The following is a 14,166-nucleotide window of genomic DNA, read 5'->3' on the forward strand; positions in this document are numbered from 1 at the left end:
TTCAAGCTTTATCCTTACAGGGGCTGACAGTATTTTTTGTGAGGGTGAGTCTCCATGGCTCCATAGGCATTAATACTGTATGTGATATATCACATATAGTTGACTATAGTTGACTACTCTGCAGTGCTGTGCTAACCTGTAGATGTCATGCCTGGATCTGATCCTGATAGATATTTCTTTTTGTATTTATTTATTTTAGTCTAGAACAGATGACAAAGTTACTCGATTTAAGAGAGCAGTTGCTTATTACTCAGCAACTAATAAACCTATGCCATTTCATCCACCACATTACATAGGTAAGTAATTAAGAAAACAAAACTTCTCACTTTAACTAAAACTGACGTAACCCTAAATTATTATTATAATAACCCTAGATTATTAGTAGGGTCTTACAAAAACATACTTACACTCTGGCAGTATTCATTCATTTTGAATACAGGGTATAAAATAAGTTATCACAGTCTTTGCAGAGGTTGTGCTCTTACACCAGAAAGAGAGTAAGAACCCGAACTTACTTTCCTTCTAGCTATTGCCAAGTCAGTTCTAAGCATTAGGTAGCTTCAGAATGTAGTGCTGAAGATGAATGAAAACTGGTGTCTACTTCCAATCATGAAGGCAGTTTCTGTTTCTTCTCCACAAAATGTATTTCATACTCCACACTGGACTTAGCCGATGTTTTTTACAAATCCCTTTGTAGCCTTTGACTTTTTCTTTTATGTCATAATATACATACTAAAACTGTAGGCACTAATTGATGCCATCTCAGATTGTTCCAAGGTTTACAAACTAACCTTGTGACCATAGCACATACACCTCATTCTTAACACTAAAATGTAATTTGAGCTGGAATTTTCCAAAGGCTTTGTTACTGTACTGGTATGCTATTACTTTTTTTTAGCATTCAAATAGCTACAATGAAAAGTGTATTAAGTCTACTCTAGAACCAATATTCAGGTGACAGAATGTACCAGTGTTATGTGTATTTGTGACACTGTTTTTTGCCAGCTGCTTGCTTATCACATCTCTTGGGCTTTTTTTTACTTGATGCTTACTTTGGTTTCCAGGTAGAATAAAATTATTGTACAGCAGTGAGAGAGGAAAACATTTGAGAGAACATGAAGCAAGTAAAATAGACTTCACCAGCTACAGAGTATTTGTATTATGAGTTAAAAAATGAATGAAACTGATTTAAGGCATAGTGGAGAACAGTACTGCTAACAGAACAAGAAAAAATAAACCATGAAAGCAAAAGGAAAAAAAAAAAGGTAAAAATGGTGTCAAATAAGTAGTGAGCATTTTCATGAGTGGTTTTCTTTTCCCCCTGTTTGTTATTTCTCCTCCTCCCCATTTGCAATGCAGCAGCCAGACCAAATCAGTTTGGAATGCCTGGGATAGTGCCACCATATGTTCCTTCTCAGATGCTTAACATTCCACAGACCTCACTACAAGCAAAACCTGTGGTAAGTGTATCCCTCTGCTCTCCTCCTTGAGAGAAACATATCATGCTCATTGAATTAAAATCTAGATGGGAAAAGTTATGTCTGAATTTTTAGCCTGCGTGTTCACTGATTGCATTTTTACCCTGGAGCTTTAAAGATGCTATGGAGTGTGGTGCAACAAGTTGTGCGTGCCCAAGACAGAGCTGAGATTTCATTTGCATGTTTGGAAGATATACTCGGCTAAATAGTATGTCTGGTTTTTTAAACAAGAGCCTTATTGTTACCTTTATTTAAGAAAGATCACTATATTTTAGGCCCAGCAGATGTCCAGTCAGGGTGGTGCCCAAGGTCAGGGCCCATACCCATACAGTCTCTCTGAGCCAGCCATCACCTTGGAAACAGGTGGAAAAAATCTTTCTGAGCAGAACAACTACAGTAACATTCCTCATGAAGGAAAACATACACCATTGTATGAACGATCTTCTCCAATAAATCCAGCTCAGAGTGGGAGCCCTAATCATGTGGATTCAACCTATTTTCCTGCCTCTTCTACATCATCCTCCTCTGACAACGATGAAGGCAATGGAGGTGCAGTGAAGTAAGTTTTTCGCAAGGATGTTCTCCTACTCTTATTTTCAGAATCATTCAGTATCCTGAAAGTAACAAAATCTGCTTATTAACAATGTGATAGACTTAGAGAAAACAGTGTTTGGTCACTGTGGCTGTGAGTATATCCACTCTTGTCACCTTGTTCCTTGATGAGCAGAAATCCAAACCCAAATACTGTGCAGTATTTTTCCGCTTCCCGTCTTATGTTTTATTGAAAGAAGGGAGGAGTGAGATTTTGGTAAATGTCATAAAACCTTCCTGTTCTTTTCTTTGTGTAAAAGAAATACTACCTCACAGTACAATTCATTAAAACTTCAGTAACTGAAAGCTGCCTGAAGCTTTACTGAATTTGTAGTGTTTGTGCTTCAAATATTTTGGGGTAGTGTGGTTTTGCAGAGAAACTTGATGAGATTGTCGGAAACCCAAGATTTAACACTGTGACCTAAGAGCTCTCATTGACAGCCTATGTATATAACAAAGCTGCAGTGCAATTGCTTTTGTTCTCTCCTGCTCATGTGCTTTGTTTACTGCAGAAGTGTTTTAAGACTTGTGCTAGATCGTGTGTCTGTCCTTGGCAATAAAGTTGCGCAGACTTCCTTGTAATTACTGCTTACTGACCTACAAAAAGGAAGTGTGAACAGAGGCAGTTTGTTTACCTTTTGTCTTGCTGGGTGTAGTGGCTTGCGATGTGAGAATCAAAACCTGTGGCTTTAGCAGGTCAGTGATTGCCTCTGAAGGATTTTGTGTGATAGTGTAAATGCGCTTCTCCTCGATACTGCATCCTGAGCATATCTGCAGTTGCACGTGGTGCTTTGGACTTGATTTTTCTGGTGCAATCTGTCAACTTTAAATATATGATCATACATTGTTTTGTAATGCAGAACTTTAAAGTGGGAAAATTACCTATTTTAAATATATATATATATATAAAGTATTTTTCAGTGTTTGTTAATGATTTTATGGAATACATTTAGAATTAATTTGGAAATTGAAGTCTAGGCTTTATCACTGTAGTCTTTCTGACTGAAGGGAGATTACTTGGCATGGTGACAGGTATTCCAAGATCAACCAAGAATTTTTCCTGCACAAACATTATTTAGTCATCGAAGGGGATTCCCTGTTACTTTGAAATACAATCCAAGTATTGATATAGTGTAAATGAGTAAAAGTAGGGGTCATGAAGACACTTAGATAACTACTAATTGACATTTCTAATACATAGCATACCTTAATGTCCTTTCTCATCAGTAGTTCAATTAACAGCAGCCAAGGATTTATTGCATCTTAAGTGGTACTTTAACACTGTGTTTTTCTTTACACTGTCCTTCAGCCATGTCGGTGGGAACAAAATAGGCTGGGAAAAAACAGGAACCCAGTCAGAAAGTCAGACACGTGGAGACCTGGGAGACCAAACAAAGGTAATTCCTTTGGAACGATGAAGTTCCAAACATTGCAATGCATTGTTTTGTGTTTTAAGTTTTATACCAAACTTCTGAGTGGAAGTTTCAGAACTGATTGGTCAGACTTAATGTGATTTTTTGTTTGTTTTTGTGAATTATAAAATGATGGCTTTAAAGTTGAGTTAAAAAGTTTCCAAGGAATGTTGTCAGCATATACATAAAAAATGAAAAATAGCTTTCTTTGGAAAATAGTAAATATAAAGTAGAAACAAACCCATGAACCCCTTAGCTACCAGCCTCGTCCTTGCATGTTGCTACCTGTATTTACAGTAGTCTGTTCTTTCTGTTTTTACTAAGGAGCGTAGCGTTGTAACTGAGATGTTATCCACAGGTACAGGGTGTCATGTAAGCTACAGTGTAGTGAGAACTGCTCTAACACAGTATTTTAGCACTAGCTGTGGACTATTCCAGGTGTGTTAAAGCTTGGCTGAGGAATTGAAGTCCTTCAGAAGTGCTTGGTAAGAGTTTCATATAACGTGTATTGAAGAGGTCCATGGGACCAGCTACCATGTATTGCTGTTTAACTAAGGAAGGGTGGGATGATTAAGCCATTATTAAAGACCTAATATTAACCTGTTTAATTTCTTCTAATTTGACAGTGGTTTTGTATCTTGAAGTGTGATAGTCTGTTTTATGATTTTGAGCCCTTCTTAGAATGTTCTGATGGTTTGCATGTGATACCTCTGCGTTTTTGTGATGGAACTGTGTTCTAGCTATTGGCTTATTTTCAGGAAAAAAAAACACAACAACAACACGAGAACAAGAGAAAACAAAAAAGAAAAGAAACCTAAGTTACTTAAGCTGTAGAAGAACAGAGGAGCATTTTCCCTGTACCTTTGTCATAGGCATTCCAGTAAACTTTGGCTTCGTGCTTAAATATCAAGCTGATGATTTCATCCATCGATGGTTATTATTTTTGCAGACTACACCCCACATAACTGTATCTGCCTGTGGATTAGTCACCATATGCAAATGCTAATGTGACCTATTGCATTCCTTTATGTCTGTTCTGTGGCCATGCACAGGGCCCTGTGTGTGCTGTGCTGCCCCATGGAGCAGAGATGGGGGCTGGCCAGCAGGGTGCTGCTCCCCCAGCTGGGTGATGGCTGGGTGGGCCATGCTGCAGGGCATGGCTGCCTGCCTCTTTGTGCGTGCAGAATTAGGGCTATGTAAGGAGTGATTCAACTTTCCAGGGGATGTATGCATTCAGTCCAACTTGAGTGCAACCAGTTCAATTTGTTTTACTTACGTAATTTACTTGACTATCAAACTTAATTCTTCAGCCCTCAGTAGCAGAAGGCAGTTCCATCTCTTCAGCTGAGTGGGGAGAATTATGAGTACATCTTAACTTATTTCCTGAAGGGGTATACATACAACATGATTAGAAAAAGAAATATTTCCTGACATTTTCCACTTTGGGATGAGCTGTATGAGTTTCTGAGGTAATTTGAAGCGCTGGAAACTGAGCATAGATCAGACAGCACCAGTCTTGATGCTCCTTTTGCTGTGACTTGCATGTCAAAATTCTCGCCTTGTAGTTGTCCCACTTTGGGATTAGACATGACAAAGGCGTGCTCTTCTCATTTGGGTGGATGTATAGCACTAAAAAAAATAATACTTTCAACAGTGGTAGTTTCACATTTTAAGTGTTTGAAGACCACTGTTTCAGTGCATTTTAATTGCTGGGATAGGAGAAGGCAGGAATAACAGTCTTTAAACTGATGAAGAAATACGTGATAATGTAAAAGAGATGTGATATAATGTGTTTGTGAGAACATTTTGTGTGAAGGGGTTTTCTACCACAGGTTTTAACCGTTTATTCTATATACTATCACTTCCACAAATTAAAAGTCTGGGCTACCAACTCCAAAGTATAATCTTACAGTAATGTCCTCTTTTATTCTGTGCTTAAAATGTACTCTGAAAGTAATATTCCCCCTTTGGTATTTTGTTAGAGCCTAATTTGACTAAAATGCACCTTCTTCTAGAAGGTTGTTGGAAGATGAGCTTTTTCCTGTTTTACAGGGGTCTGTATTTTCCATCAATGCCTGGCGAACAAGCTTAGCTTGATTAGGACTCCTCCCACCCCCCATTCTTTTACTTTCTGTAGGATTTGTAAAATGTAAAATTTTATGCACAAATTGTGAAAATACTTATGCATAATACATCATCACATGCTCAAAATGGATGGCAGTCTCAAAAGTAATTTCTGAACTATTACCATAGTTTATAGACATGAAACTAATATGATCTGTTTTCTGAACATGGGAGTCTTCACTGTTTTCACCGTGGATGAAGAAGAGAATCTTCTGTTTCTCTTGGCTGATCTTCTGTACACATTAAAAAGCACTGATGTTATGTGTTCTGTTATAGGCAGAAGGTTCCTCTAGTGCTTCTTCAGGAAGTCAGGCAGCTGATGTCAAAGGGAATCAAACCAGTAATCCACAAATCCCATGCCTGTTGTCAATGCCCACCAGAAACCACATGGATATTACTACCCCTCCGTTACCTCCAGTAGCACCTGAAGTATTAAGAGTGGCAGAACACAGGCACAAGAAGGGGTTAATGTATCCCTACATCTTTCATGTCCTAACCAAGGTATGGCATTTTAAAATTATGTGCTATAAAATAGTCTTTCTGTAAAGATAATTGCACTTGTGGTTAAATGGCTTTGAGTTTTGGTCTGTTTTTAGTGCTTCTAGCACTTTCTCCTCTTCATTTTTAACCACTAATCTCAGCTGACACATTGTTCCAGTAGCAGAGTTGACTGTTATTACTATTTACTCAAAAAAAAAGAGAGAAAAACAACAGAATACGTCGTTTGTCTTTAATGTTTTATTTTGATACTTCTACATGTCCATGTTTGTGCATGTGTGTGCATATCTGTTGCCCATTTTTAAAGCGTGACATGTGCTTTGGTGTCTCTGCCAAGTCTCTGTTTTCAGTGTTAAAGAATAATTAGATTGTTTTCCCTTATAACGTGATCCCTCTTACCCTTCGTAGCCATCCCCAGTAAATACATAGCACCTGTATTAAATCCCTTTTGTTGTATCATAAAATGCAGTTATAGAACATGATGATGCCATGAGTTCTTTGGTCATTGATTTATTTTATGTGCTAGCCTTGAGATCCCAGGTAAGCTGCAAGCGCTTCCACACAGCTTAGGCTGCTTTTTCTGCAGTGTTCCTGCACAGCTCTGTGTTCAACTTAATTGGGCTCCAAAGGAATGAGTTCTGTTCATTTCTCCTTCTGAGTGCAAACAGAAGAGTCCCAGAATGAGGCCACTAATCCTGTTCCACTGTAGTGTTCAAAACACTTAGTACTGGTACTTGTACATCTAGCCCGTTCACTGTACGTATTCATACAGCAAAAGGGCACCATCCACGTTGATATTCATTTGCATTTGTCTTAAAAAATCCATTTCAGGACAATACAGACAGGAGGCTGTAATTGGAAATGTACAGAAGGAAAGGTTACTCTGTCAGGGTTTGGGTTTCTTACTTCTCATGTGTTTATTTTGCACCATATTTGGTATTGCTGTCATGTTTTGAGCTTCCCATGTTTACCAAAGAAAGGTGGAGAAGATCCACGAGACCTGCAGAGACCATTGGGTGCCAGTTCTGTTTCATAGTTTGTATGGCCATGTACTCTTAATAAAATACTACTAGATACTAGAAACTAATAAACATCTGAATTTTGGGAATTCACTCCTAGCAGGAAAATAAAAAAGAATCTAGAGTCTGTTGCAGCATGAGTTTAATACATAGGTACTGCTTCTTTATTTTATTTTTTCCTCCACTACCTGAAATGCTTTTGAATGTTCACTTGGGACCTCGAGTATGCCATAAATATGTTGACAGGTAGCTTGTTGAGATGCTTTAGAAATTGGCATGGAAAGATGTTCTGGATTATGCTGCTGTTACACAGGGAAACTTTTCACACATCCTTTATACCTAATCTAGTGTTGTCTGAGTTAAACCTGACTATACTGTAATATATTCACTCCAGGATGTCACCTATTGTGTGCACTGCTGGGACAGTTAGAATGGCAATAGCAAAAGTGCTTGCATGTTGGTGTTGAATATAAAGTCTTCTGGGAGCAATGCAGTGAAGGGATTAAATGTCACTAATGTTTTTTAGTTAGTCTTGCTGCTAATTCACATATACTTGTATTTTTCTTTCCCTAAACATGGGAGGAAAATGGGAGGTAGAACTAATTAAACCCTTTTCTAGGTCTGAAAGTTTTTGCCTGCTTTTGTAATGGTGGATTTTTGTTGACTTGCAAACCAGCAGTCCTCTACCTGGTTTCAGAGATCTCATAAATTTCCTTGATGCCTTTCTACACTGCTGTAACATCACAATTTAGAAATACTATCCTTCAATAAAGTTTCAGGGTCTGATCTTAGAGGAGATGGAATTGATAGCATTTAGTAAAATGAGGCATCGTGCTCTGTGCCACCACTTACTGTCACTTCGAAGAACATAAACCGTAATGAATTTATTTCTGAAATAAAAAGGCCAGGACTTTGTAGTAAAAACATGAGTATACAAGATAAACTCTTTTATTTTAATGCTTTAACCATATATCTAAAACTGTGGATACAATAGAGATTTTTATGTAACCTAAGGCCGTACAAAGAGTGTGAAGCAAGCTGGTAACTTCTGTGTAGTTATACACCTACAGCTGTTCACAGCTTCCTCCAGTTTCTGCATTTTCGTCTGGCTTATGTTGATTGTCAGGGCTTTTGAGTGTACAGTACACTATAGTGTTTCCCTATATCACATCCCTTTGCTGGAGGATTTATTTGGAAATGTCAGTGTGACTCCTTTAAGTGTTGTTGTAAATCTGTGTTCTCCCTACACGAGATAATTTTTGTTAATTTGTTTAAAATTTTCTTGTACACTTAAAAAAAAATCAGACTGATGGGGATCTTCTTCAGGTTGCATTTATTGAGGAGGAATTAAACTTTAATGAATTACGTTACAGGTTTTCATTGTTGTACACAAAAAGGACAAATTGGTGGCATTTTAAAATGGGAAGAAAATTAAATAAAAAAGCCCTTTTAGAAAACAACAGGAACTTAATCTGTGAGATGCATCCCTGGAAACGGATGAGGTTTGTTCTCAAGGAGATTTTTTTTGAGATCATTGATGCCAGAAAAGAAAGGAGAATATTGAGTAAGCTTTCAAAGGTATTAGTGGTTCTTGACAACTTTACTAATAGGTACGAGTTGTTTTCCAAGAAACAGCATGGTTGGATGCACAGATATCAAAAACACAACATTGCTGCTATTTCAAGGGAGTTGGAAGGTCTTCTCATGTTTTGCTTCTGAAAAAGAGAGCGGTAAATGCTGAAGGTTTATTTACCCACGTTTGAAACAGTATTACTTATGTAACTCCCAGTTGCCCTTTTTTGGCCAGGCTTTCTCATGATGTTATTTTTTACACTGAATCCCCAGTACTGTTTCAGATCCTTGCAGGAATATTTTTGGAAATGACTGTCTGCAATCTAGGCTGACTTTTAGCATTTATTCTTCAAATGTGCTCTGATTGTCTGTTGCTGCTGTAGGCATGTTACATTATTGTTGTGTATACTGTTTTGCTCCTAGAAGTATCTGTATGTAATCCAGACCAAAACAAAAAATAAACAAGTATGTGATGGGGGAAGAGAAAAAAAAAAAAAAGGTAAGTGAAGGGAATAATTGGAGCCCAGAGATTTACTGTAAGAAATGAAGTAGATTGTGGCAGTGTAATACTCCTTTGGTACTACCTTCGTGTACATAATATCCACGTGACTGCTGAATCCTGTTCTTGACAAGATGAGATTCACTTTCGAGCTGGATTGATTACAGAGCATTCCTGAATACTTCGTTTTTGCTCACTCTGACGTGTCACATTTTTCTAATTTCTTTCATGGAAAAGGGTGAAATCAAAATTGCCGTGTCTATAGAAGATGAAGCCAACAAAGACCTGCCTCCTGCTGCTCTGCTTTATAGGCCAGTTCGTCAGTATGTTTACGGAGTCCTGTTTAGTTTGGCAGAAAGCAGAAAGAAAACGGAAAGACTCGCTTTTAGAAAGAACAGACTTCCACCAGAATGTATGTACTGGAGAATCCATTCTTTATTTCTTTTCCCCTTTGCTGTGTTTTCATTTGTACTGTAATTTGAATGAGAACAGTTAAGAAGATTTTATGAATGTAGCTATAGAACTGGGGGCATTTGTGGCTTATTTGATCCATGGGTAATAGAAAAAGATGTTTTTAATTTGAGATATTGTGTCTTGCTGCAGCTTGAGAACTTCAAGTGCTACCCTTTTCTAAGCAAGTTCCAGGGTTTGCTTTGTAAGATGTCTGTTCAGGGTGCTCTCAGGCTTGCAGCAAGTAATACTATTTTTTGATGGAATTTTCAAGATATATGTTAGAACTTAATTTGAGGAAATTTGTATTCTGAGCAGTTCTGTTTAGTAACTTTCAAGTGTTGACATAAATACGTGGTTTAAAATCTGCAGAAATGAGGTGTGAGGTAAGTAAAAGCAGACTAAACTTTTGTGAACAGGTTTGTCAGAAGGACTTCTTGCCGATTCAGTCAGCAAGATGGCTGTTAAATCCTCACGTTAACCTGGAAGTTATCTTCTTAAGTTTTCTGCTTCCACGAATTACTTCCATTCCAGAAAATTCACTCTCCTCATTCTGGAGTATTTTACTTCTTTATAATGAAATGCATGCAGGGAAATGATTGAACTTTACAGTAGCGTCTTACATAGGTTAAAGGAATGTTGAAGCATTAAGTGGATAGCAGCAGAAGTATGCATTCATATGTAGGAGTCTGTGTCTCTATACAGAATTTAAAAAGCAGAGAATGTGGGAATGCATTATACACAGTCTTCACATAAAAAAATAATCAGTTGTTTTGTACGTTCATGAGGAAGCTGACAATCTTCCAACCATGTTTGAAAAACCGCTACTCTTGGTTATCCCATGGGAATTAATATTCACCCTGTTCGATTGTCTCCTCACTCACTGTCAGAAGCTTAACCCTTTTAACTCAAATAACATTGTATTTCAGGTTACGAGGTTATTTCAGGATTAAATTAATGAAGTCACTTGCAGTACCTGTTTGTCCTCATTAAGAGTTTTGTCCTTAAGTGTACTACAACATTTGTAGTAGTAAAATAACTAACTGCTGAAGGTCTGCTTTGATTTTTCAGGGTATTTTCATCTTGTAAGTCTGGAATGTTCTCTGTAGACTATTGGGATTCCCATGTAATTTGTCTTTTCATTTATGCTGTTTTTCAGAGGTTTATTCTCAGTGGAGATTGAGTGCTACTTCTGACTTTGTTTAGTTACAGGAGCTCCAGCAATATTGTTGCAGGACACATTCTGTTACCTGACCTACTTCTATTTTAGGACTGACCATGCTTTTAAAAAACAAAACAAAACAAAAATTGGAACATCTGCTCAAACACTGTTAGTTTCACCACAAAGCTACAATTGCTGGTAAAGATACATCTTTAGCTAAGATGATAGTCTGTGATTTGAAAAGGGGTGGGTTACAGGAATGCAATTCATTTGGTCATCTCAATTACAAAATGGCATGAACTGAGCAAATTGTGCAAGAGACAGAGAATAGCATCTTAAACAGCAAGAGCTGATTCCTCAAATATCTTGTGTTGCACTCAGTCGCTCGTACTGGCTTCTACGAGGGCTACAACACTGGCCATAATGAACAGATGATTGTGATTCTGTTTTTATTGCTGCTCTCAAATAAGTATGAAAGAGTAATTAGCAGAAAAAAGTCTGAACAATTATGAGAACTGAATTAATCTCTAAAAGACATGTGTTATCTGTAGGTTTGTGTGGACAGTTAATTATATTAATATATCTAAAATTCCAGAGTTGTATGAACCATAACACTGGCAACATAGTAATTGTATGTAAATAATTTGCAGCTGTATAATGTGTTAGGGTTATAGGAAGCTTGTAATAAACTTGGCGTGTCAGTATTATTACTAAATACCTAGATAGTAAGGTAATTGATCTGTCATAAAATTGGTCTTTTCTGTCTTCTAAATCATTATTATTTTTATATAGTGAGAAGTCAATTAAAAAACAACAGATCTGTTAGGAGTAGTGAGGTTTTTTAGTTATAATTGTCTGTTAAGTAGTGCCTTTTCTGGCCATGTTCTCATGTCTGCTCCCAGAGGACATGAAAAGCTGAATTGCAGTGTTTTGCATTGTGCTTCTGGTGCCAAGGGCATGCCATTGGCATTGTTCCCCTTGCTTGTGAGGGGAGGCAGTCAAAGTGTCTGACTTGCTCTTCTTTTCAAGCACTGAAGCCATCTGCCCTTTCCACTCTGTGGAGAAATGCACGCTTGTACAAGCTGCCATAACTGTTGGTTGGATCTGAGGATTTGTTATTTTAAGCCTAGCCACCTTGTGATATGATGTTCTCCATCAAGGATGTACTCAGCTGACACCGTTTCTGCCAGAAGGAAAATCATATCTTGAGCAATTGCCCTTTTGCAAAATCAAACATGCTTTGCTCAGGCTGTTCTGTCAATGAGGATTATGGGGTTAAAAGAGCCTTGATTTACCTGCATTAGCTGTCTTTGTTTTCTAAAGGTGTTAGGTATTTCACATGGTTAGTTTGTGGGGAAAAAAATGCTAAGAGAATATCACAGCGTTATAGTACATCCTAAAGTTGAAAGGGACCCACAAGGGTCATCTTGTCTGCCCCCTGGCTCTGCAAACCACCCCCCAAACCCTGTGTCTGAAAGCGATGTCCCAGTGCTCCTTGAAGTCTGGCAGCCTGGGGCTGTGCAGTCCTGGCTTGTCTGTTCAATGACCTCTGCCCTGTGATGGAGGTGAATCCTCACCTGACCCTCCCCTGACATCTCCATGCCATTCCCTTGGGCTCTGTTGCTGTCCCTCCACTCCCTTTGAGGAGCTGCAGAACCATGAGGCCTCCCCTCATCCTGCTCTGCTCCATGCAGAACAAACCACAGGAGCTGAGCTGTTCTTCACACATCTTGTCCTCCAGACCCTTCTCCATCTTCACAGACCTCCTTTGGATGTGCCTTGGTATTTTTATGTCCTATATTGTGACACCCAAACACTGTGCTTAGCAGAGCAGGACAGTCCCTTCCCTCACCTGGAGGGCAGTGCTGGGCTTAATGCACACCATGGTATGGGTGGCCCTTCTGTCTGCCAGGACACACTGTTGACTCAGGTTCAACTTGCTGTCGACCGGAACTACGAATCCCCTTCCTCAGGGCTACTCTCCAGCCTCTTGTCCCATGGCCTGTGTGCATAGCCAGGGCTGCACTGTCCCAAGTGCAGAACGTGGTGCCTGATTTTGATCAACTTCCTGCAGTTGGTGGTTGCCCAGTCCTGTAATTTCTCAAAAGAACATCTGAGTCACAAGTAGCAGTGAAGGTTTTAACATACAGCTGGGGCATGCTGGATGCTGTTGCTTATGACTTTGGACATCCTCTGTGACATTCATGTATGTTTATCAAGCAGGTAACCTTAATGCAGGTTGATGTTGAACTTCTGCACTTGGACTGACCTTCAAGTGTCTTGAGGGTGATGTTCAAAGCAGACATCGGAATATTGTACCGTTCCTTGGGCTACTGTGAGTATTCAAATCTACTAATCAGCAACAGGAGGAAGTTTATTATGAAAAACAGTATAATTAGCTCTGTGGTGTTGTGACTGAACGTGCACTTATCCTGAGTGTTTGTTGTAGTTAATGTAGTCTTCAGGGTAGATGTTTCTTATCTCAAAGTGGAAGTCCTGGAAGGGAAACACAAAACGTTCCTCAGAGGACAGAGATACTCAGCACTTGAGCAAGATGGTGTTTTTGGCAGCAGTCCCAGTACAAAGTTGTCAATGTGTAAGAAATGCTCTGGAGAAATAAGAAGATGTGGACTAGTCCTAGATTCATCTGTTAAATGCTAAATTGGAGTGAACGGTACTGCAGCTACTTGTCAGCTGGTACAGCTATAACTCTTTCCCGTCGTTCACAGGAGGGAGGCTGTTTGCCACTGATCTTCATACTAAACCATTCTCCAAGAGGAGTGGTTACCTTTCCTGAAATTACAAGTGCGTTGCATAATTTTGAAGAGGCACAGGGTGGCTCTTCAGCATCACCACTACAGGGAGCGTGTTACTGAGGAGGGTACTTTTTGAGAGCAAACTGAGGCACTCTTTGATCTTCATCTCATAACATGGAAATTGTCATGCCAGGATTAAAATCTTTGAACAACACTTGGATATTGAAAGATAAGATTTCAGGTGGAAATTGTAGACAAAATATTTCCTTCTTTTAAGCTGGAGGTTGTTTTTGCAGAAGCTGTGTGAAGATAAGGAAACATTCGTGTTCTGCAGAGCTCTGTATCCTCACAGTTGTCTATGATGGAAGCTGAGGGAGTGGTCTTCTGAGGGTGCTTAAGTGTGCTCTGCTTAGGGAGTTTGCATCTGCTTGGCTCTGAGGGGTCATCCAGACGGAGATGCTGAGTGTAGCTGGGCTTATTGCCTCCAGGAGGTTGAAGGGAGGAAGAGTAGAACCCCAGACCACAACTGCTTTATCAGTTGTCAGCAGTTTGGCTTTCTCATCGCTGAACTGCAAACTGTTCTGTGTAGTAGCCTTATTGTGTTC

General features: G+C 39.0%; 1 protein-coding gene across 2 annotated transcripts in view; it reads left to right on the plus strand.

Moving 5' to 3' along the window:
- The window catches only part of FAM120A (family with sequence similarity 120 member A), a 50,474-nt gene that overhangs the window by 17,700 nt on the left and 18,608 nt on the right, over positions 1 to 14,166 (plus strand). For both annotated transcript variants that reach the window (XM_065749762.1, XM_065749763.1), the window contains exons 5-10: positions 200 to 296; positions 1,360 to 1,460; positions 1,754 to 2,037; positions 3,379 to 3,466; positions 5,882 to 6,106; positions 9,431 to 9,605. In XM_065749762.1, coding sequence (XP_065605834.1) covers positions 200 to 296; positions 1,360 to 1,460; positions 1,754 to 2,037; positions 3,379 to 3,466; positions 5,882 to 6,106; positions 9,431 to 9,605 — 970 coding nt within the window. The remainder of the gene's footprint in view (positions 1 to 199; positions 297 to 1,359; positions 1,461 to 1,753; positions 2,038 to 3,378; positions 3,467 to 5,881; positions 6,107 to 9,430; positions 9,606 to 14,166) is intronic.

This window comes from Cyrtonyx montezumae, unplaced genomic scaffold (assembly GCF_038088225.1).
Source record: "Cyrtonyx montezumae isolate F1298 unplaced genomic scaffold, pur_monq_1.0 scaffold_6, whole genome shotgun sequence".
NCBI classification, from domain to species: Eukaryota; Metazoa; Chordata; class Aves; order Galliformes; family Odontophoridae; genus Cyrtonyx; species Cyrtonyx montezumae.